Consider the following 24,164-nt stretch of genomic DNA (forward strand, 5'->3'; position numbering starts at 1 on the left):
ATTATTAAAATATTAAGGCGACGATGAATCACAGTCTCATCAACGTATGTTTAGAATATGGTTAAATTGAGAAAAAACAGGTTTGTTGTGGTTGCTACCACAGTTTGCTGCAAAAAGTTTATCCTTCAGAAACGCTTAGATATGACGTGTCCGAGCGCTCTGTGCGTCACCTTTACGCGTCCCGGGGCAAGTAAACAGTTCCGCTGTGTCGCGATGGACTCAAACAAGGACGAAGCCGAGCGGTGCATAAATATCGCTCGAAATGCGATAAGCAACCACCAAGCGGAGAAGGGCAGACGTTTCTTGGAAAAGGCACAACGTTTGTATCCAACAGACCAGGCAAAAAGTATGTCGAATCAATGCCTGCCTCCGCTGCGTTTCTTGTTTCAGTCGGAGGGCCAACACTTCCAAATCCAGTCAGCTAATGTTAGCATCTCGAATCAGCACAAGCGTTTCGTAGATGAAACTGGTATATGTAGTTCTTTACTTCGGCCACTGTTTTCCTCCTCTTATTGTTGATTAATCCAGACTGATGATTAAACCTAGACGCCATTGCCATGTTTGTGTTTGCAGTTTGGCCAACACTTTTCTAGCAATGTAGTTAGCTGCTACGTTGCTAGTCGTAAGCTGCTTGAACTCAAACTGTGTTGCTTGGAACCGGTATTTTAAAAATACATTGGCGTATCTGTCTGTACTGATATATCGTCCTTTCTTTAATAGATCTATTAGAGTCGTTATCACAGAATGGAAAGCCTCCAGACGGCAATGACAATACTATGAACGGAGATGGACCCAGAATGAAACATCGCAGCAAAGCAGACGAAGCGAATGGGGCAGGAGAGGGGGCCGCCGAGACATCCAAACCGTATACTGCAGATCAGCTTGACGCGGTCAAAAAGTGAGCTTGTGTTAACCAGGCTAAGTCAATGATGCATTTTTAATGTTGTGGCTGAAGTTCCCCGGCAGGTAGCTGTATCTAGGACCAGTTCACCTTCCCAAAGACTTGAGTTGTGTAACATGTCCTGTTTGGAAGTTATGTTATGTGTTTCTGTTATCACTTCTGTTTCCATAACCTGATCTTGTTCTTTGTTATTATGATGATTGTGCGCTTAAAGGATCAAGAGTTGTAAAGATTACTACCAAATCCTTGGTGTTGAAAAGGATGCAGTGGAGGAGGATCTTAAGAAAGCGTACAGGAAGCTGGCTCTGAAATTCCATCCAGATAAAAACCACGCACCAGGAGCCACGGAGGCCTTCAAAGGTGAATAGCTCTCCCTCTATCATAGCATGATTTGTACATTGATTTACTATGATTGACCAATGTCAGTAGGCTGCTCCAACAGTAACACTGACAAGGTTTGGAGCAAATTATACTTCTGTGTCGAATAGTCAACGTAGGTATGCCGTGGGTAACTCGCAGTGGCACCCCTTCCAAAAAATGTAACCACACACTTTCCTGCTATGTTTTCCAGTGAAATTATGATGGACTGTTTAGGGAGGTTTGCATACATGTTCATCTTTACAACAGATCACTGAATGAGATAGTTCTTTTGACATTTGGCGGATTGAATCACCATCACAGAAACATAAATGCAATCACTGACTCAGATCCCCGTCGCACCTACAGTGGCATTTCAATCCAGAAATATGGTTCATCCCCCATGGGGTTCAATTCCCACTGGGACTTCCCCGATGTTAAGAATAGACGCATATATGTTGTTATCATGGCTTCCATCTTTTGGATAGCAGAGTCTAACCAAATGTCCTGTATTATTCATATTGCCATGTGCTCCTGTTTCTGCAAAACCAGCTATTGGGACTGCCTACGCGGTGCTCAGTAATACAGAGAAACGGCAGCAGTATGATCAGTACGGGGAGGAGCAGTCACACCCCACCAGACAGAGGCAGCACCAACGCCATGACTTTGAGGCAGACATCTCTCCAGAGGATCTCTTCAACATGTTCTTTGGGGGCGGATTCCCATCCAGTAAGGACTGTTTTGTACTTGCTGTTGAGGTGGTGCCCATTGATGCAAATTATGTCTTGGTCCCTGCCAGTACCAACATAAAACGAGACTGTCCATAGGTTGACTCCACCTCTATGTTAGAGAATGTAGACTTGAATGTAGATTGTGATAGCAGTCCCTAACCTGTGATGGCATTATAGGCAGAACAGAGATACCATCCAGTCAGTACTGTTTACCATTCACAAACAAACTCTGAGGAAATCTACCGCACACAATATTGATTTCACCAATTAGTTTCTTGTTGGCTGAGACAAAGGTGATGTAGGTAAGATTCCAGAGATGTAAAGAGAGAGAGAGAGATGGCGTAAGAGAGCAAGCTTTTGAAATTAAACAACCCAAAAAAGTCCCCTCTTTCTCAGGCCCTGTCCTCCATACATTTATCCAACATTGAGAAGTGTTGCATTTCACATGCATGTGATTGACGGGCAAGAAGGATTCCCGGAACGAATCACGGAGGGGATTCCCTGATTGGTCCGTAATAAAAGTAAATTTGTGTATGGGGGACCTTAGAGCTCAACCTATGCAACACAACCAAAAAGTAAAAAATCAAAAAAGCGCAAGCTAATTAGGACAACACATCACTGCAATTACACCAAATGACAACGGAAGGGTTTCCAGGGCGACACTTAAAAGTGATGAACACGTCATGACACGCTTGCTGTTGCCGTCAAAGAGTCATGACCTTAAAGCTTTGAAGTCGGAAAAGCTGTCTGTGGTGTTGGAAATAGAATAAGTGTTTATGGTTTGTTTTAACATTGTCGATCGTGACAGCGTCACTACGTGTTCTGGAAGCACTTCTGTCGTTTGGTGTAGTCACAGTGGTTTTCTGTGTTGTCAGATTTTTTTTTCAGCCTGATTTCTAAATGCTCACATGTTTTCTTAATTGACTTGTGTTTCGTCCATTTTGATGTGTTTTCTTATGTTACAGTGCGTTGTTGTCAACTTGATGAAGATGTGTTCTTAATTTGCATTTATCTTGTCTATTTGCATGGGTTGTCTTAAGTTGCATTGTGTTGAGCTCTCAGGGCCACAGTGGAAATTTTACAGAGCATTTTTACCTCGAGACAGATATTCTCACAGTGCATTGCCATAACTTTCAATAGCTGACAGATGGCTGTACCATTTGTAACACATGACACTCAAAAACTGGTCTCTAATGTTGCCTACAGAACCTTTTTTTTAAATGCATATTACTGGGATTTCGTCTTTTCTAACTTATGTAATAGTGACACAAGAAGAAGTGACTTTAAAATATTGCTCATGATTGGCAACTAAATCTACAATGATTAATACAGTGGAAAACTTTGGGCATCATCTACTAGTATCTCTCTACTTACTTTCACAAATTAGTTTGACGTATGGTGAAAGCAGGATTGACCAATTTGTATAGCAGCCTGTTTGAACTATTGCTGATGTTTACCGACTGATTAGAAGTTGCATGAGGGCTGTGAGGTGTCACAAAGAGGTCAAGAGTGTGCAGCTCCTCGTCCTGTCCAACCAGCTTTTAACGGCTGACAAAGAATCAAACCCTTACAATCATACGATTGGCCGACGTGTTCCCCTGGGGAAAAAAAACATGCAGAACATTTTTGGCGAGGTTCTTTTCTCCTTATCTCAACGCTTTTACATTTAGTTCACTTTTATGTGTACATATGGCTGGATTTTACTTTCACTGCTGTCTTTCTTTTCTTTAAGGTAATGTACATGTTTACAGAAATGGCAGAATGCACTTTGCAAATCAACACAGACAAGAAAGGAGAGAGCAACAAAGAGAGGCAAGTCTTGTGTGTTTTGATGTAGCACAATATGTCTTGGACGTTAGACGGTCTGCAGAAGAGCACTGCGCCTAACATCTCTGGTCATGGGTGTGTAGTACTGCACTGAATCTTTTGGGCAGCTCTCTAAACAAGGTGATGTGTTTTTTCTCCACAGGGAGGCCTGGCCCTGTTTATCCAGCTCATGCCCATCCTTATCCTCATCGTGGTTTCTGCTCTCAGCCAAATGATGGTTTCCCAGCCCCCATACAGCCTTAGTTACCGCTCGTAAGCCTTTTTAAAATGAAAAAAGTACATTTTGTTTAGGGTTGTGCCGTGAAGTCCGGCAGATGATTCATCCTTTTGTTCGTCCTATCGTTTTGTTTTTGCCCTCATTTTCTTTTGTCTCGCCAGTTCATCTGGACACGTTCAAAAGAGGCATACGTCTGTGCTGAAGGTGCCTTTCTACGTGGGAGAGCGCTTTCACGAAGAGTACTCTGGAACTAACCTGAAGCAAGTGGAGAAAAGTGTGGAGGAAGACTACATCTCCAACCTCAGAAACAACTGTTGGAAGGAGAAGCAGCAGAGTGAGTTCATTTTAGGTTTTATTGTCTTTTGTGCATTTACAGTGCAATATTCTTTCACACAAAGATGTATGAATAACATCTTGTCTTTTTATTTGTCATCTTTGTCTTCATGTCAAATAACATGATAATAAGAAGAAGAAGAAGAAATGTTTTATATTCAAACTATAAAGACTATTCCAGCAGTTGAATGTATACTCTCTCTTATCGGAATCTATTTAAAATGCATATCTTAGACTTACACCATTGCAACCCACTGACCTATGTTTTTGAACCATTATGGATGTGTCTATTTATCTTTTTTTATTTCCAGAGGAAGGCCTACTGTACCGTGCCCGATACTTTGGAGACTCCGATTTATACCAGAGGGCACAGAGAATGGGAACCCCCAGCTGCTCCAGGTTGTCTGAGATACAGGTTCTAATCCATGGCTAGAAATCAATGACACGCGTTAAGGTGAGTGGCTTAAAATACCCTGATTGTTACCCATAGCTAGTATGTTCAAGTCCTTTGTTTGTCACATACTCTGTATACTAGCGTAATGTGGAGTGAAATAACCTGCATCTAAAAATATGTACGCAATGTGATTGATATCATGTCACATTAATGAATGATGCACCTTTCCATCCTGTCGCCATGGCTTATAATTAATTCATCCATCATAAATATAAGCACTCCCGCACATTGTTAATTTTGCCTTTTGTTTTCTCAGGTCATTAGAAACTTGAATTGAATTTGAAGAAATATGTTGGCGCACCTCAAATTGGAGTATATGACCGCAGTAAAAATATTGTGAAAATCCAAAAACTACCATAAGCATTGTGGACAACAGATTTCATCAGAGGAAGCCCTTTGCAACTGCAGGTTGAATTCTTGCAGGACTGGGACATGCTGTGAGTCGACCGTTGACATTTTTTTCCTATAGTGTCTTCAAGATGGCGTCCAACTAAAAAGATTTAAGGAAGGCAAAGAAGAGAGAAAAATGTTGTCTATTTGAATGGCAAATCAATGCTGCTAAGATTTAACTGTCTATATCCCCAAGTCTTTTTTTTTTTTTATTTAATGAAAAAAGTAAAAAAGAATCTCCTGGCCTTCTTGTAGATGGGGCATCTGAGCCACTGACTAAAAATAGTAATTTTTATAGTTCATACCAATGTAAATATAAATTTACTTTTAACAGTGCAGGATTCAATTGCATTAAGATACAAATCCTTCTATAATTTAATGTTATTCTGTGGGTTTGCTTGTAGCTTGTTGGATTATGATTATTCAGAATCATCAAACAAACCTGTATTTATTAAATTAATCCCGCTAAAATTGTATTAAAGTTTGTTGGAATTAAATGTTTCCCTATGACCGTCTTTTAAAACCTGTCTATTATTTGCTGGGTAGTTTGGGAGGGCGAACACATTTCAGAGACAATTTTGTAAAATAATTTATTTATTTGTCACTGCAAAAAGACAGTACACATTTGCGTACATATTTGACTATCAAATACATGCAGAAGGTGTTGCTTCCAGTAATTCATATTCTAGAGATGAGCACTCAACCGTTCCATACCCACAACGACCAGCATTATATCATTCATTCAACTAGAAAAGCTGCCATTAAACATGTCACAGTTGGTCCTGCTATTTTTTTTTGGTTTGGGTCTAGTGCTGAAGACATCTTCAGTCACAGAGCAGAAAAAAAGCTTTTCTCGTTTTTACATTAGTATAATGTAAGTCTATTGCATATTGAAAATAACTACAGTGCTTTAACAAGATATCTGTTCTCCTATAGAAGGACCCTTATACACGTAATGTAACCAATAGGTCTTCCTCCATTAAGAGTGCTTTTGATGGTGTTTCACTGTTACATCCATCGTTGTAACAGCAGGAGACTCGTTGCTCAGCAACACACCTCTACCACCAGTTCTCCTGAACAGTACAACTTCCTTTTGATGGCCCGGAAGCTAGGACTGAGTCTGAGGGTTTTAGGTCGTCGGGCGTTGGCACTTTGTGGAGTTGAGTTGGTCTTGAAGAGTTTCTGAACTTTCGGCCAGAACCCCCCGGTGTCCGTCCTCAGCACTAGGGTGACGTGAAACGTTGGGACGAGGCTTGCATCCACAGCTATTTGGTCCACACAGCACACGTCTCCCTGGCCTCCCTTGTCGACACACAGGTCTATAAGCGCCCCCCGTAGGCCGCAGGGCTCAAACGCAGCCAGATGGACGAGCTCTTGTCCGATGCTGTGAAGCAAGCGGTCAGGTAGGATCAGCTTTGAGCTGCCAGCAGCTCCCAGAGAGGCGTCGCTCAGACTGCGAGCTATGGTGGCCACTATCTCCTCAGACAGCGTTACCTCCAGAGGGTCGAAGAGGACGCTGCTGTCTGACTCGGAAAGTGATAGGTCTACCACAGATCCTAAAACAAGAGCAAAGTTTAAGGGTTACGGTTGAATGTATTGTCAATAAAATGTAAAGTAACGAACAATGAGCCTAAGTTGATTATTTTCCGACATCCAGACTAATGTTTTACGACCCGTTAGACGTGTTGCTTCTTGTCATTTAGAGATAAAGGAAAAAGCAGATAACTCCTGCAACCCTTACCAGTCGGACTCTTTCTGCAGTGCTCTGCTGTTGTTCCCGACTGATTTGTCCCTTTTAGTTCTGCCAGTCTTTGTAGTAGACTGCCCACTGACAATCGTTTGGAGACCCTGTCCTCCACCGGGGACGGGGGAAAACTGCCGTCCATTGATTGCGAGCAAGAAAACGACATATTTTATACAAAGTAAAAACTGTTGCTGTTAAAAAAAAAAAGTGCTTGGCTATCACCCCTAACCAGACCAGACCAGCTGGAAAACCCTGGAAACAATGGGACAAAGCATTAAATACCCATGCCTAAAGGCACCTCCCACATATTTGTTCAACCAATGAGCGTTCAGAACACGTCCCTAACTCTGCCTAGTAACATTTTGGTCTACACAGCGACCCCCATCCCCCACCCCCACCCCCACCCCCACTACCCTAACTTTCAAAGGACTTTTCTATAAAGGAATTTGAATATCTTGCTAAACGTTTCACACGTCTAGCACGTAGCCTATATTGAAACCATTGATTTCAACATAGATTGGTGTCAGGACTTGTTTCCCCTTAAACCAGTTTTTAATTATGTAGCCTGACGTTAACTATCTAAGCAAACACGTGTGTCACATTTTGCATACTCATCTATTTGCTAAATAAACTTGCCGATTATTGATAAAAGGCCTATTTTGTAGACTCCAAAAGACCGCACACAGTAACTGCCCTACTGTGGATCACATGCGCGGGGCTAATAAAGGATTCAGAAAATGAAGTGTAGTTCTACGATTGAAGACACGTAGACTTTCAAAACATTTGTGTCAAATCTAGATTAAATAATTGTTACTAAGAGGTTCATGAATGTTACCACATCTCCACATGGTGGCATCAGTACACCGCCCCTTAGTGATTCATTCATTTCTCAACAGACGAAGAGCCTTCGTGCCTGCGTTCAAGCACGTCTTCACTCCCCCCCCCCCCCCCCCCCCCACCCCCACCCCCACCCCCACCCCACCCCCATGTTCTTGTGGTTCATTATTATTATTTTTACATGAATAAACCCATTGTTGTCATTGTCTAGGACAGCTTGATATTGTTAAACATCGTTGTTTTTATATATTATATTGTGCAACAATTAAAATGACTTCCCCTTAATATACTCCCATAAATAGTAAGGTTAGGCCTACAGCATTAACAACTAGGCTACATAGGGCTATATTGTAGAGTAAGAGGAAGAAAAGGGGACACATCCACCTGCCTTTCTGCTCTTCTCTGAACACGATGAATGAATCCACTTTTGTTGATTAATTCGGCCAGAGGTACAAGGGTCCTGGACTGGTGTTTGTCTGTCTGTAACTATAGTAACACCGGGCTGATTTCACTCACCAAAGGGGGTGTGTTTTTGTGAAGTGCTATGCACTGCCAGCTAAAATCAACGGAAACACTTTTTTGATTTTGTTAGAAATACATAGTAATAATAGTATAGATAGTAATAAGTAGTAATAAGTCCTTATAAATAGTAGAAGATACCCAGTGTTTATTCCCATAGACATAGTCTAGTTTATCTCCTCCCTTTAGTCCTTTCAACACTGAGCAGTGTCACTAGTCTCTGTGTCCGTGTGTCTGCAGCACCTGAGAGAGAGCTGCGGTTCAGGGGGCCCGTCCCATGGTGATTTATTGGTCGAGGTGGCAGAAACGGATCTCCGCCCCTGGAGGACACGAGCATCGATGGGGAAATCCATGCCGAGGGGGCGCACATGTTCTTAATCATTCAATTCATTTGTTTGAATCTTTCACAGCGTTGTCGATGTGCGTTTAGTGTTATATAGAGCTATTTTGTTTGCTTCAAATGTGGTTTCTACGTTTTATATATCTTAATTGGTCGTCTAATCATGCTGCTATATGCTGTAGCCTGCTTCTGCAATCCTAAACCGACCAAAGGCCACTTGTAGGCTACATCAACCATAATCTGTACATTACGGTAAACATGCGAAGCCTATGCGTGCGTCCTTTTTATATCGAGTAGCCTATGTTATCTGAAGTTAAGGACATGTCGCGTGATTTGCTAAGGCCAGAGGCTACCATATCGATGTGCAAATGTTGTCATCCCTTCAAATCCAGTTCTTTATGGGATAACGGGGGCTGGACTGACCTTAAACTATAGATTAGTATTCGGCTAGACTGTTAAGCCTGCCCCGACCCCTTGACCTTAATGTTAGGCCACTGAATTAGATCATTTCAGGGTCTCTTTTTTCAACCATCACCCTGGTAAACATTGATTGATCCAGAGGTAACACCAGCAAACGGTGTATATATTTCACCATTTGCTGAAAACATATTCAGGGTTGCAAATTAAAGCAATGTATTTTCAATATTCGGATCAAGTAACTTCCTGCAAAAATCTCAAGTAACACTCAAGTCTCTCTGTCTCTTTCTCTATCTTTTTCTCTATCTCTATCTCTCTCCCTATCTCTATCCCTCTCTCTCTCTCTCTCTCTCTCAAAAAGTCGATGACAGGACCCGTGTCACATTACAGTAAGCAATTTCCCTTCTCCTGCTTCACGATAATTAGATAACTTATTTTCCTTACTCCTACCGGCCGCTCTCTTTTTGTGCTCTTTGATTGATGCAATTGTGGAATCGAAAATACAATTATGATCGAACTTGTTGACACACTCCTGTGTTAATCCAAAAGTGTACTGTTCTCTTTGTTTGTACACCAGTTAATTTGATTTGCATTCGAAGCTTCACCGTCCTTATATCAGGCAGTTGAGTTAAAGAGCACATAAAGAGCAGCATTTCGGCTGCATTCCAACATTCATTCTGTATTTGTGCGTGTGCGTGTGCGTGTGTGCGTGTGCGTGTGCGTGTGCGCGCGTGTGTGTGTGTGTGTGTGTGTGTGTGTGTGTGTGTGTGTGTGTGTGTGTGTGTGAATGTGAGTGTGCGTGTGTGTGTGTGTGTGTGTCTGTGTGTGTGTGTGTCTGTGCGCGCGCGCGCGTTCTTATCGGTAATGTTTATGATCTGAAAGGTGGATGAATTACCCCTCACCCTATCAGTTTCATCTCATAAGTTAACACCCCCCTATCTTTTTCTGCTCCTCTCTCTCTCTCTCTCTCTCTCTCTCTCTCTCTCTCTCTCTCTCTCTCTCTCTCTCTCTCTCTCTCTCTCTCTCTCTCTCTCTCTCTCTCTCTCTCTCTCTCTGGCGCGCGCTCCTCGCCGCTCTCTCTCACACACACCCCCTCCCTCCCCCTCCGTGTGGTGTCCGCCCCTCTCCCAAGCAAACGCAGAAGCATCCCCAATCAGGTCGTCACAGGTTCGCTTCAGCCTCAGCATCATCATCACCACAACCGCCACCATCACCTCCACCACCTAAAAAGGGCACAAGCCTCCTTCGGTGATATATCGGTGTTATCGGGGGGTTGTCTATCTGCCATCATGGTTCGAAAGATGGATACCCGGTGCCTTCTCGTCCCGATGCTGGTGCTGGTGGGCTCCGCGACCTACTACCAGACCGCCGCAAAGAGCATAGAGAATGCGGAGAAGAAGGGGAATTTTATGGAGGACGAGAAGTGGCTGTCCACCATTTCCCAGTACAGCCGTAAGATCAAGCACTGGAACCGCTTCAGAGATGTGAGTCCGCGTGTTGTGTGTTGTGGGAGAGATCCGCGTTAATGCGGTAAGATGTGTTGACGGTGGGGAGGGCGAACATCTGCTGCGGGCAGGCACCGTGATTCACCTTATATGTTCACTGATCATCGCCTTCACCGCCGAGCTTAATTTTCACACACTTTTAACACTGCGGTGTAAATACTAGCCTGCTTGGGGTAAACATTGAAAAGTTTCTCCTTCCTCACTCATGGGATATTATGCATTGAAAGGAAACACAAATGTTGTCATTTGGCTGTGGCGGACAAGAGTCAATGCAAAGCCTGCCTCTCGGATGGGAATAGGCTACTACTACTAACCACTAATGAAGATCCAATGTGTCCCAAGTGATGTGATAGGGTGCTTGTGAATTTGCAAATATGCACAATCAAACACCTTGGAACATCAGAATTTATCATAACCATAGGTTGAAATGTGATCTGCTGTCGGGAGTTTCGACACCACTGTAATAAGATTATCAATGATCCATCAACACATGCTTTGGCCGATTGCCCCGTTGTATTAGATCATCACCTTGTTAATGGAATTGTGATTGATGCGCATATGACTACTGGGCTACTTGAGCTTATCCAATAGGAGCTCCTGATAAGAAAATGTGTGAACCATCTTGTGTAGTAGGCCTACCTGTGATGAGAGTATTTATCAGAATAGGCCTATATGCCCTTTCGTGGAAGATAAAACCTGTCACACAAAAATCCCACCCTCTTTTTTCCCCCTCGTGCTGCGTGAGGGATTAAGTTGGTGATTTCTGCTGTAACTATTTGTGCAGCACGTACTGTACACAAACCTGTGACATGATTAAGGGGGAATTATTGCAGAGCCAGTGCACTCTTTTCAAGCTCCCTGCAAAACACCCTATGAGCATTAATTGTTTTTGCCAATTCAAGATATAGGCCTATAAATATATCAAAACACATGAGTTGATCACATGCACACACACATATACTCATAAATAAAATAATTAAAAATTACCTGCTTTCAGTATACATGATGTGTAGATGTCTCTTTTTATACATGTGAAGATATACACTGCAACACACCTCTTTATAGGTTTCATATAGAGATCACTGTATAAATAGATTTGTCTATATATAATGTATGGGTTTCATTCCCAGAGGTACTTTATACTTCTTACTCATTACTGATATACTCATTACCATGTCCATATAGCTGTGAGCACATGCTTTAGATTTGTGTGTGTGTGTGTGTGTGTGTGTGTGTGTGTGTGTGTGTGTGTGTGTGTGTGTGTGTGTGTGTGTGTGTGTGTGTGTGTCTAGGTGTGTGTGTATGCATGCATGTGTGATTTATACATGTGATTAAGTCCATAGTATAGGAGGGGATACATGTCGTCCTTTTGTCATTCAGTCATTGTAATGTTTTTTCAAAGACAACAGTTGTTATCTTGATGGTGTTGGTTGAGAGAGGCGAAGAAACATCACACACACACACACATCATCATCATTCCAGAATCTCCCAGGGCACCGTAGATAGAAACCACTTTCATTTGAAGCGTGGCGCTGTACAGCAAGAGCAGCTCTGTGATGTGCTTCTGTGATGGAGGCTGGTTCTCTGGCGATCTGAGGGTCCTTTCAACACCATATGAAATTAGGAAGAAACGTTACCCAGCGTGCAATTGATGGAGAAGATTGGTGCCATGAATAATCTGAATCTGTTTATTAGCCAAGTGAGTTAGCACGCAAGGAATTAAAATGAAAGGAATTTGTCTTGGTGCACTGCTACATAAAGGACATAAAAGAAACACATTCTATCATTAAAGGAAAGCATGTTTGGTGCTGCTTCACGTTTTTAACATGATTAACACTATTAAAACACTATCAAATGTAAAACAAAGTACAATCATTGTGAAGTATTAGCTGAGAAATATGATGATAGGTATATACTGTCCTATTACTTTGCTCACTTTAAGATATTCAGACAGGGACTACACTAGCAGTTGTGTACTGATCCTGAAACATACAACGTTTAACCAAATGTTGAACTCACTCCTTGCAACTATATTTTACTTTGCTGTTTTACTTCCCATACTCGACCTTCTTTTGTTTGTCTAAAATCAAAGTCTTTGTGTTTTTAGCTAGAAAACAACAAGGAAGACAACATTGATTTTCAGGCAGTTATGGGTTCTTTCTACACGAATGCCCTTGACACAGATCCCACAAATTATACAAATTCATGTTGACTCGCGACGTCCCCCAAGAGCCGAATGCTGAATATTAATACATCAAGGGAGAGATATAATGGAAGCTGTGAGACATGAAAGAAATACCATTTCTCATATTTATTCACCCTCCCCACCCAACCCACCCCACCCCCTCACACTCCAGTCCATAATGCTATCGGGATGCGCCTAGCTTTCAGATTAAAAAAAAAAGAAAGGTCTTTCACTTAATTAAAACAGACACCACTTTCAATTCAACCCGGGGCCTCTATCTGGTGAAGTGAAAAGATGATTAGATGTAACAGTTACAATAGACACATGACTGAACGCCAAACCTAAAACCCTTTAAAGCTCCTCTTTAATCCGACAGGTCCGTTCAGCGCTTCATTCCAGTAATGCACCGAAATCCATAAAACGATGAGGGGAAAAAATACACCGCCATGAAAGACTGTAATGGTGATTGATATTGCGGGACAGCTGGTGTCTTATTGGCTCAATTGAGGTACTGGATGTTCTGTGACTTGTGTAGGGAGGAGAGGTTAGTCTCGTGGTTGGGGTGTTAGGGTGACCCAACCCAAAGGTAATGGGGTCCTACTTCGTACCGCAATGTCCACAGTCCACCTGTAATTATCCTTGAGGGAGCTGCATTGTACTCTGCTCTTGGAAGAATGTAGCTTTGGAAAAAAAGAGTCGAAATAGTAATATACACATACACATTTTCTCTTTAAAGGAAACAGACCACAGCATACACACCATGTCAGTTTTGTGTAGGGTTGTATGGAATAATGCAAGATGCAATATGGAACTTGCAATAGCGAAAGGCGATGACATTCAGTGAAGCAATAATAAGAAATGTACCCTCGCAATAAATCCAATGTGCAATCCTGCTGCAATTCGACCATGTACTGTGGCAGCAGACAATCCTAGGAGATCCGTGGAAAGACATGGGAGAAATGATTGCTTCTCTCTGTCCTCAGGACATGTAAACCCCATGCATTCACATGCACACCACGCATGCATGTGATCACCAGGGACTCACATTCAACCCTGTGCAATGTGTTTGTCATGAAAAGCCATACCCCAATGACCAGGAAAACACAAGGCCTTGTACCTCCATATTGTCGCTCTGTGTGTGTATGGCGTTTCGGCCTATTTGAGTATTACACGTAAAAAAATACTTAAAGAATTTAAGCACGAAGCTCCATTACACCAAGGGTAAGGTGCCAATGCTGATCATCTGCACCAATCATTTAGATTTATTATTTGATTTTTTAAGGAATGAACTACCAGGGAACATTATGCCCATTAAAGCCATGAACAGTTAATATAACCGTTTCTCAACTTCTCAAATTAATAGTATATTGGAGCTGAGATATGCTTCTTTGTGCATATCTCTTTTTAATATGCAGCTCCAGGAATCAGTCGAAGGTTAGAATTTTCAGCCTATTCTTCAATTGGGTTTCTCATGGTTCTACCAACACAGCAAAAATAAAAGGGCCAGCAGTGTTTAGTTTGGTCAATTGAAGAATGTTTGCATCATTTCACATGGTTACTGTATCCTCGTTTACCCTTTTCTCCCTTTTCTCAATTTCTTTGGTAATACTATAAAGTTTAAGGGTCCATATTTAAGGACAGATGCCTGTTGGTACAGTCCATCAAGAGCTGACCAGGGAGCTGACCTATCTATCCTACATCTGGGTGGACACTCCCACTAGCAAAGTCACCAGTGGTGACCAGTGGAGATTGAGGCTTTAAGTGGCTAATCTGCCTCACACCTGGTGGTAAACCAGGGGCCCTGTAAAGCCTACTCTGCCTGCAGCAGTCACCTTTCCCCATAAATGAGCCTTGTTTATGCATAAACACACTCAGTCAACACTGGTCCAAAAGACTGCTTAAAAAAGGACTTTGGGGACAAGTATGTCATATCAGTTTCAATAATATTACTATTAGACCCAACTAGACCCATCCTTCCAAAATGTCTTATAGTGAAGATATATATATATATTGATTAGAGATGTCGTTAAGGAGCAGAGGGCATCTTGCTAAAGGAGGCCTTCAGGTAACCTTCTACATAGCGGTTATGTGAGCTATTCCGATTGTCCGACTCTGCCTTGATCTCGCTCAATCGATTGGCTCTCTGCCAACAGGATTTTACGATTTGCGCCTCTCACTCCATTTTTGCTGTCATCACTTTTCCCCCAGGACCGCGGGAACCTAATTGTGGATAATGGCATTCATAACCCGCTAGCCAAGAGCTCCATTAAAGACCTTTTCTATGCAGGCATCGTCTCACTTGTATTACCAGTCTGTGGCTTCACAGTCTGCTTTCCTATCGCACGGCGGCGTGTGTGCGTTGCGCTTGTGTGTGTGTGTGTGTGTGTGTGTGTGCGTGTGTGTGTGTGTGTCCCACGCACTCAACCATATCTTCTTTGATCTTATAATAGACTGTGGCTAATGGACAGAGAAACTTCCGAAATGATAATACAAGCCTAAAAGTGGCATGAATCGGTTTATCTCCTTCAGTCGTATTGAATGTGTTTGTCACTCTCTCTCTCTCTCTCTCTCTCTCTCTCTCTCTCTCTCTCTCTCTCTCTCTCTCTCTCTCTCTCTCTCTCTCTTTCACATGTTTTTCTCTTGGCTGGTAGGACAACATTCCGAATTGTATTAATTTATGTTTCAGTAGCCATGTTCGCTAGCACTATCCTCCCTTGGTGATAAATAAGTGCATCGTGTGTCGTGACGTTTTTTCCCCATTACCCATAATCCTTCAGCCGTGGGAGGGCAAAAGGTCCCGGGTCTATAGAAGGTGCAGATGGAGTGTGTCTGGGCCAGCTCGGGACAGGTCTAGAGGAGGAGCGGCCAGAAGGCGGTCCTGGTGGGTCTTGGCTGGGCTCTGTGGCGTTGTGTGTGTGCTGCCTCACTTGGCTGACAACCAGAGGGCCGAGGTGCTCCTCCGTGATGGAGTAGAGACAGAGAGAGCGAGAGAGAGAGAGAAAATAGCTTGTCTTTCATCATAGTCTGCTGGCATAACTGTTGCTCTCCTCCCACTGCAGCACAATAGCTTGTTGAAGGGCACTGGTGCAGCAGAGAGAAGGAGAGAGGGAGAGGACGAGTAGTGTGTGTGTGTGTGTGTGTGTGTGTGTCTGTGTGTGTGTGTGTGTGTGTGTGTGTGTGTCTGTGTGTGTGCGTTGTACAGTGACAAAAAAAAAGCACTGAAAAGCAATCGATAATACTGTAATTTGTACAAGAGTGGTACACGGCCACTTTGAGCGCTTGTGTGGTTAATGAAGTGCACTGTGTGCATTTGAACACATGAGTACTACCGACATTACAATTCCATATTTTTTTTACGACAACTAATATGTTACTATAATTAACAGTGGTGCAGGGTCCTGTAAGAGTAGGGAGATTTGGCAAATGGATTCAAAGAATTCCATCGAGGCAGACTCGCCATGTATGTTATGTATGACAGGAGGAACAAGACTATTTGGCACACAGACTCCCAGATGAAAACCAAGGTAGAGACCCGGTTACTGTGGTCTTGAAGGCAATATTCAGGCCCGGTTACGATGAACTATAAATCCATACAAATCAATATATTTATGAATCTTTAAAAGAGAATATTTCCATAACCCAGCGAATCTCATGTATTAATGTATCTAATTCTTTTCTGATCTCATCTAATGGTGGGCTTAAGCAGCTTTCATATAAAATATGTATACAATTTAGGCCATAGAGAAATCCTTCAGTTTATAAATCAAGACACTTTAGTCAGTTCAATTCGGTTCGGTCCAGCACTTTGTGGTCCTTTTGAGGAACATTCTGTTTATTATGCTGTGCTAAACATTATGTACAATACAGATGTAGTTCACAAACAACATTGACGCACAACAATAACAAGACTTGGGGGGATATTGGACATAGTTAGATAAAGGGCTGCATTCAGAGGGGTATGTAAATCATGCATGTTTATTACACTTGGAACCAAAGTGAATCGATGAAAAATGCTGTGCACTTAATTCATTATTGATTTGACTCCCATGCAAAACAGGCAAACGGCAACACACACATACTGTATATTTACTTGAAAACAGAATGTACCCAAATAAGTTTGTGGTATACTATGGATTTATATAAACAATATAGCTTTATTCTTTGGCAACAAAATGTATATTTGCATAACTTTGACACTTGTTCTAGTGTGTCTTCCCTGGCTTCCTGTTGTTGGGTGATTATTCCGCCTTTTTGGATTCACACAAGCACATGTTATTAATTTGATGATGCAGTCCAATTCCCCTGTTTTACGCACTGTGTTTTCAGTGAAGTGTGAAAATGTTCCTTGTTGCAGATTCTCTTGCTGCAACAGACCCTCCTGGTTGTCCCTTCACTCCCTAGAGATACAGAAAAAAACACTAATTTATTCAAAGACTAAAATATGTATTTAAGTATAGGCAGACATTCAGATAGATGACCCACCTGATCTGGTATATCATTCTCTCTGACTGGTGCTATGTGTCCCTCTGATAGCCGGCCCTCTTTCTCCTAGCCGTTGGCCCTGCGAACCCCTCTGATGCCTCGTCTCAACAGAGGAGAGGAACAGTGTGGACCATGTACTTCCCCATCTCTGCAGCCCGTGCCTCTTTAAAGGAACATACCAGTCAGGGTGACCAACCCATCGTAGCTGTCGCTCCTGGCTTCAGGAAAACCTCTGTTACCAGTTTCTGTTATGGGGAGCAATAGCTGCTGGACCCAAGAGCAGACACAGAGGCAGGACAGGAGTTGAAGTGAAGGTGAACAGGTTTATTGATTGTAATGAGGCAGGTTGGCAGGTCGGACCGGGGTGTGCATCAGGCTGGAGCGAGTGCAGCAGGCAGGCGGGTGGTGTTGATCCAAAAAACTATAAGCAAAAGAGAACAAAGGTGAGGCACGAGATTTCATCTGGAGAAATATAGGCTAGGAAGAGTAGCGACTAGAGCCAGGTACAAATATCTACCACGGTGTATCGAAGTACGATCTGGCGACGACTGCAGGGAAACCAGGTGTATATGAAGGGGAGTTGATTAGTTGATGCAGGCCAGGTGTGAGCAGTTGAGTGGCAGGCAAAGCCCAGAGACAGACAGGGGGTGTGGCGAACACAGCATAACAGCTGTGGCTATGACAGTATCATTTGTAACAATGCCTTGGTTGCACCAATTCAGCTCAACAACATTTAGCGTGCTTGTGCTTTTGTCTTTTGGATTCGATGCATGTCTCTTCAATACGGAAATAAACACAAAATAACAGATTCACCATACTTTACTAAATGTCTTCAATCAACCAACATTTTTCACCTTTGCGGTAGGCGCGAAGAGTCTAAGTGCTCTTAGAATTTAGCCAAATGATATTGGTATGGGATGTTTTATTAAAGCCATGGTTTTACCACCTGGACCTGTATTGTCCTTTACGTCACACTCGCCTCACTAACAAGCTCTTAACTTTTGCCTTGGACAGAGAGGCAGTCGGTAGGATCAGCAAACAAGCATTCAGACGCTAAACTGTCTTAGCAAACGTGTCCTTGGTGCTTGTTTGAGATGGCAGGGTTGACACATACTAGCAGATACAAGAGAGTTTGTCCCTGACAACTGTGTCCTGGATAAACATCAAGATAAACATCCATTGATGGACCTGACTGACTGAATAATTAGCATGCATCACAAATAGGCTCACAAATATTTATGCACACACACAAATATGTATCATTTGGAATAGATGAAGAAATTAAACCCAGGGTTTACATTGGGGTACGAACCCTAATGTCCACAGACTAGCTGTAAGTATCCCTGAGCGAGAAGCCTATCCCTACTTGCTAATTAATAACCATGATGACAATGGATCGGCCCAAATGCGTATTCCATACCATGTTTCTTTATTGACTTACATTTACGTTACGTTAACATATTTTAAACTTTTTTCAGTACAATGATTCACATCTTTCCACCACAGCGGTCAGGATACTTGTGAATGCGTTGAACGCATGGGCGTCAGTTTGGTTTGAAATGTGCTGGGGACAGAGACGCATTCGAAAGTGCATTTTCAGAAGTGCTGGGTACAATGAGGATGCACTCTTTTTCTCTTTAGTGCAGGTAATGAAACATTCTGAATGACGACATACCCATGTAGCTTACTAATGAATAAAATGGATACAAAAAACTGATGTCTGACGCGTTTTATGAAGAAAGCGTTTCCAAAAAGCATTGGACATAGGCTATGACCAACTATGGTGTGCTCCATGTACCCAATGTTGACAACGTGACATGACATGACTAAGCTACCAACACAAACAAAGAGGAGCTAGGAAAAGAAATTAACTATGTGTTTAAGTTGTGAAGGGGCAAACGTGTGGTTACATACACACTACAAATGTCGAAAAAAGATTGAAAAAGCAAAAAATATTTGTTGCACAGCTGAACGCTGTATCACATCATGAGCTGGCTGTTCTCAATTCACAACACGCATCCATCCAATCTACATCGGGCATTCTGACCAAAACTCATGCACTCCTCACCACAATTATTCCACTAATTACTCCACTATCGTCATCTCCACTATACCCAACACTGTACGAATGAAAACCGTGGATAAGTTAGGCTACTTGGTGGCTATGGCCAACATCAATTGCAAGAGTTAAAACAGCCGACCAATTGAGTGCAAAAAAACACGAAACACCTCACCACAGCACCAGAAAATCTTAAGCAATAAATATTGAGTCTTACCTTTATTTATGTGGCAGTGGTCTGCAGATGCATCCCGTGGTGTAGCCTACCACATCCATTTAGTTCTACAGGTTATCGCTCTGATACTGTCCATGGTACTACCAACCTGCTCTGGTGCTTTTTACCTATGTATTCAGGCTAAAATGACTTGATTGTCTGATGCCTCATCATTGCATCCCAGCCAAAGAGTATTGGTATTAATACCTCATTCATTGTCCAAGCCAGGCTGGCAGCTCATACAAAAATATTTAAGGGATAATGTATAGAACGCCGGTCATTATCGGGGAAATAAGCCCTGACAGGGTGAACCGGACACCGCGCGAAGCAAAGGTGTCTTGCTTCGCCCTGAAGGGGCTTGTTCTAGATAATGACCGGCGACTTTCTATACATTATCCCGCTTATTACACGGCTACTTGACAAAACAATGCAAGTGAACAGCGCATTCCACAGCATTGAGAAGAGTCGTGTAATAATCCATAATAATTCAACTCAAGTTTTGTCTTTTTAAGTGGTGGGTACAAAATGAATCTTGATGAAAACTGGTGGGTACTCGTCCCCAGCGTAATTGACGCCTATATGGTTGAACGTGAATGCAGTCTGACAGGAAACATGAAACCTCTGCTAGGATCACAGCCACCCTAACACGGGGAGAGCAATGGACAACCAATGAAAACCATATCTTGCAGATCTTGAGAATATTGCGGTGACCTTCGCAATGTGTCCCTCTTGACAATTAAAGGTCTGAGTTTGCATAATACAGTAGCACAGAAGAAGGCCATCCAATCAGACTTCGTTGTGCCGTTTCTCTCCACGGTCCTTGTTAAATAAAAACCTGACATATCTCCCCACCGGTGGCCGTTCTCAGTAGGTGTGTAACGTCAAAGTTAAAGTTATTTCCATAACCTTCTGGGTTACCATAGAGACGGCACCCTTACAGGCTGAAAGCATACCAAGTGTAGGATTTCAGTGCTGAAATACATTTGAGTCGGAAATGTCAGAAACCAGTCAGACCCCGCCCACACATGCACTCACACGTTGATTGTCTTTCCTTTTTTTTCCATCCATCCTAAGACACACACACACACACACACACACACACACACAATTGTAGAACACAGCCTGTGCTCTGCATTTGAACTCAATTTGTGAGAGGAAGACACAGTCCTGGGCGTCCTCCCACGTGCGCGATCCGTCACCGCGCTCTGAATCATGGCATGAGACTGAAGGGTGCACAACTCGGTTAAGAAAAAATCAAACAAAAATCCGTGGCAGGCTGGGAAAAACACAGGGTAGACGCTAGACTCTCCGGGTTTGACACGAGGGAGATCCTCTGTGATATTATCTGGGTGGGGATCGAGAGGGCCCGGAGACGGCTGAGTGAAGGCAGAGACGTGACTCCCACACTGTCTCGACAGCCCAGGTACTCTCAAAGGTTAACAATCAGGATGGCTCAGTGGTTCAACCCTCTTGTCTGCTATCAGCGTGGGTGAAGCGGCCCAGGTTCAATTCTGATCTGTGCTGCAAGGCTCGCTCCTGTCTGTCTTTCTATTGTCCTGTCTGTCTCTCTATTGTCCTGACGGTCTCTCTATTGTCCTGTCTGTCTCTCTATTGTCCTGATGGTCTCTCTATTGTCCTGTCTGTCTCTCTATTGTCCTGACAGCCTCTCTATTGTTGTGTCTGTCTCTGTATTGTCCTCTCTGTCTCTATATTGTCCTGACTGTCTCTCTATTGTCCTGTCTGGTCCTGTCTCAAATTTGATCATTATCAATCACAAAAAATGTCTTAGAAATCATGGAGGGAGTGATTATTTGTCAGATTGTTGTCATGTGGCAAAATCAGCTACGCTGGCCCCCCACCTTTAGGTGTCCCTCAGGCCTACCGTGTGAAAATGTTTCCCTGAGCAGCTTTTTTTCATAACATTTCATGAGATTGTCAATCCTGTCGGAGAACCCGGGTCATCCATAAGGGAGTGATTCAAGGCCAGGTCGTTAAGTCTGGTGGCTGTTTATGGTCTACATTATTATTCTGTCAGCCCCAAAGAAAGATACAATCATTTGTTGTCATCGACAGACTGTCTTTTTCTATTGTGTGTTTTATGTTTCACCCTATTTTCAAAGAGATATGCTTTCAGAGAAATGATTGTGCAACGAAAGGGTTTTCTTATTTGAAGAGACATTTGTACATAAAATATACATGTCTATGTAAAGATGAGGCACAATCAGTGTGCGAAATACGGGGGGTCCGGGGGGCCCAGCCCCCCCAGGTTAACCCGTGAGACCCCCTGAAAGCCTCAAAAGCAAAATTTGAAGGGGGTCTCAAATTTCATCAAAAAATAAATAAATAAATATATATATTTTATATATTATATTTAAGCAATAGATCACGACAGGCCGTGGTATACGCTCATTATACCACAGTTAAGGGGCGTTGTCCGTCCGAGGGGCGGCGACCCCCTTCACTGTGGTATAATGACCGTATATCACTGACTGAAGTGATCTATTGCTTTTATAAAACGGTTACGTAAATATGGCGAAATTAAAGTCATAGACACACTCAATTTTGAAAAAGCGAGAAAGTCGGAAAAGCATTTTTTTTAACGAATACAGAAAAGTAGTCCCTCCTGGCTGCCGGCAAAGTGTACGGCGGTTGCTATGCAACACACTGTAGCGTCCTTCAGAGAGAAGGCTAGAGACGGTAGCTTGGTTCGCCGGCAATTTAGCAATTTAGAAGGCTAAATTGGCGGCGACCGTGTGCCTATTGCTTTACAGGCTTTTTTTAGGCTTCAGTGAACTATGCTATCGCTTTTATATATAAATAAACAACAGTTCAAGTTAGGCGCGGAGTGATACTGGACTCTGTAAACTGAACGGGCGTCATAGCTGTGTGTATACGCTCAATATACAACGGTTGGGAACCAATCAGATCGCTTGATTTAGGCCCCCCGTTTTATAAATTATTGTCACTAATGGTCATTTAAATGTGTTTAAGCTCACCATGTCCAATATTCAGAATTTTAAACATTTATTCACAAATATGTTCTATTTTTTTCCAAGCGGAGCCAGTCAGTCCTGTGCGCGTATGCAAATTAGCCATGTGTGCCAAACAGAAGAAGGGCCCTATCTTGCGCCCGGTGCAATTGACTTCCTACACCGACGCATGTGTCGTTGCTAGTTTGCACCCGGCGCAAAGCTGATTTCCCCCCGCAGCAACCAGGCACCACTACACTTGCAACTGGAGAGGCGTGTCGGCGAAAAGCAGTGGCGTGTTCCGGCGCAAATGATACTTGGTGCTATTTTAGTGATCTAAAAAATGCGCCAATGCAATTGCGCCACTGAACGAAAAATACCTGGTCTATAGCGAATAGCGCAGTTGTTGCTATTTTGACGTGCCATGGCAGGTCGGAACTACAACATAGCCTACGCTTACACACACGTAGGCTATCACAGGCATGCAAACTAGTCACCTTTCGGTGAAATTCGCCATTTTTTAAACAAAATTGGCCACTTGTGTGATTCATGGAGATCCATTGAGAAAACATTGGGGGTGGAGGGGGGGGGGGGGGGTCTACAGTCTGACGAAAAACGAGACGATAACTAAATAAAAATCAATTTAGGATGACAAAAACTACGACAAAATCTTTTGACACTTTCGTTAACGAATAAAAACGAGACGAAAATATAAGCAGGACGATTTGGGAAGCGATCCAATCAGAACTAAGCTCTTCATGTGGGGAAGTAGGCCTACTGATCGTCCCGCCCCGCAGGTCAACTAGCAGGCACTTGCTGCGTCGCTAGCAAGTGTCCCTTTGTAAACAGTTTGGCGCAACAATCACCGGTTAAAACATAACCAACTTGAAGTCATTGGCAGACGAGTCATCCCGAAATTCACGCAAAGATAAGCATACTTAAACAGTTTTTTTCTTTCAAGCTAATGTTATGTGTGTTTTCGCTAAAATTGGAATACAATACAAGCTGAAAGAAACCACCGCTGTCCTGTAACGGTACCGGAGCTCTGTGCTGTCGACACCACAGCGGGGCACAGAAACACAGGATTCACTGTGGTTTCTGTGACATGAGAAACACTAAAAATAAATACTAATGTTTTATAAAGAAAGCTATCTTAATGGGAAAGCCACGCAACAGATAGCCATGGTTACATACAGTAATGTTCTTATGACAGGAGAAAGGAGCAGAAATATAGTATAGAGACAACTTGGAGCTGTGTGTGCGCATATGTTTGAGTGAGAGACAGGAGTGGATGAGAGACAGAAAAATTGGACCCCCCTCCATTCTACCTCACAGGTACAGAAGGCCTCCGACAAGGATGGGCCACTGAGCACAAATAAAGCTAGTGCATCCCAGAACAACAACAGACCAAGGAAGACGCCAGAGCAAAATGCATTGTACACACAGGATTAGCAGTCCCAATGATTGAAGATGAGGACTTTGTTTTAATGATTGATACAGTTGATAGGAGGCTGACTGTTCTCCAGAAAACTAATAAGCATCTGATTGACAAACATTATGAATCATCATTGGTGTTTTTGCAATTTTTAATTTTTCTGCAAAGAAAAAGCAAGGCCATATTTATTTTTTATATGAGACTTGGTTATAAGATAAATAAAGTTGTTTCATATCACAACAGTTTAG

The 24,164-nt window shown here is 42.7% G+C and overlaps 3 protein-coding genes across 3 annotated transcripts in view; 2 read left to right on the forward strand and 1 right to left on the reverse strand.

Annotated features, from left to right (window-relative positions):
- Positions 1-8: 8 nt before the first annotated feature.
- dnajb12a (DnaJ heat shock protein family (Hsp40) member B12a) lies at positions 9-5,701 on the forward strand. The gene is made up of 9 exons (XM_084470412.1): positions 9-346; positions 721-898; positions 1,116-1,261; positions 1,811-1,987; positions 3,722-3,822; positions 3,959-4,068; positions 4,195-4,367; positions 4,678-4,820; positions 5,077-5,701. The coding sequence occupies exons 1-8, from the start codon at positions 58-60 to the stop codon at positions 4,797-4,799; spliced, it is 1,296 nt and encodes a 431-aa protein (XP_084326538.1). The 5' UTR covers positions 9-57; the 3' UTR covers positions 4,800-4,820; positions 5,077-5,701.
- Positions 5,702-5,786: 85 nt separating this feature from the next.
- Positions 5,787-7,183, reverse strand: LOC311350481 (DNA damage-inducible transcript 4 protein-like). Its single transcript, XM_084470502.1, has 2 exons — positions 6,952-7,183; positions 5,787-6,766 (listed from the first exon to the last, which is right to left on the reverse strand). The coding sequence occupies exons 1-2, from the start codon at positions 7,118-7,120 to the stop codon at positions 6,255-6,257; spliced, it is 681 nt and encodes a 226-aa protein (XP_084326628.1). The 5' UTR covers positions 7,121-7,183; the 3' UTR covers positions 5,787-6,254.
- A 3,063-nt stretch (positions 7,184-10,246) lies between these two features.
- spock2 (SPARC (osteonectin), cwcv and kazal like domains proteoglycan 2) overlaps positions 10,247-24,164 on the forward strand; it is a 34,478-nt gene continuing 20,560 nt past the window's right edge. Inside the window, exon 1 of the mRNA XM_084470638.1 lies at positions 10,247-10,551. Within this exon, the coding sequence (XP_084326764.1) occupies positions 10,357-10,551 (195 nt within the window). The 5' untranslated portion in view covers positions 10,247-10,356. The remainder of the gene's footprint in view (positions 10,552-24,164) is intronic.

Source organism: Micromesistius poutassou, assembly GCF_964030765.1.
Source record: "Micromesistius poutassou genome assembly, chromosome: 7".
Lineage (NCBI taxonomy): Eukaryota > Metazoa > Chordata > Actinopteri > Gadiformes > Gadidae > Micromesistius > Micromesistius poutassou.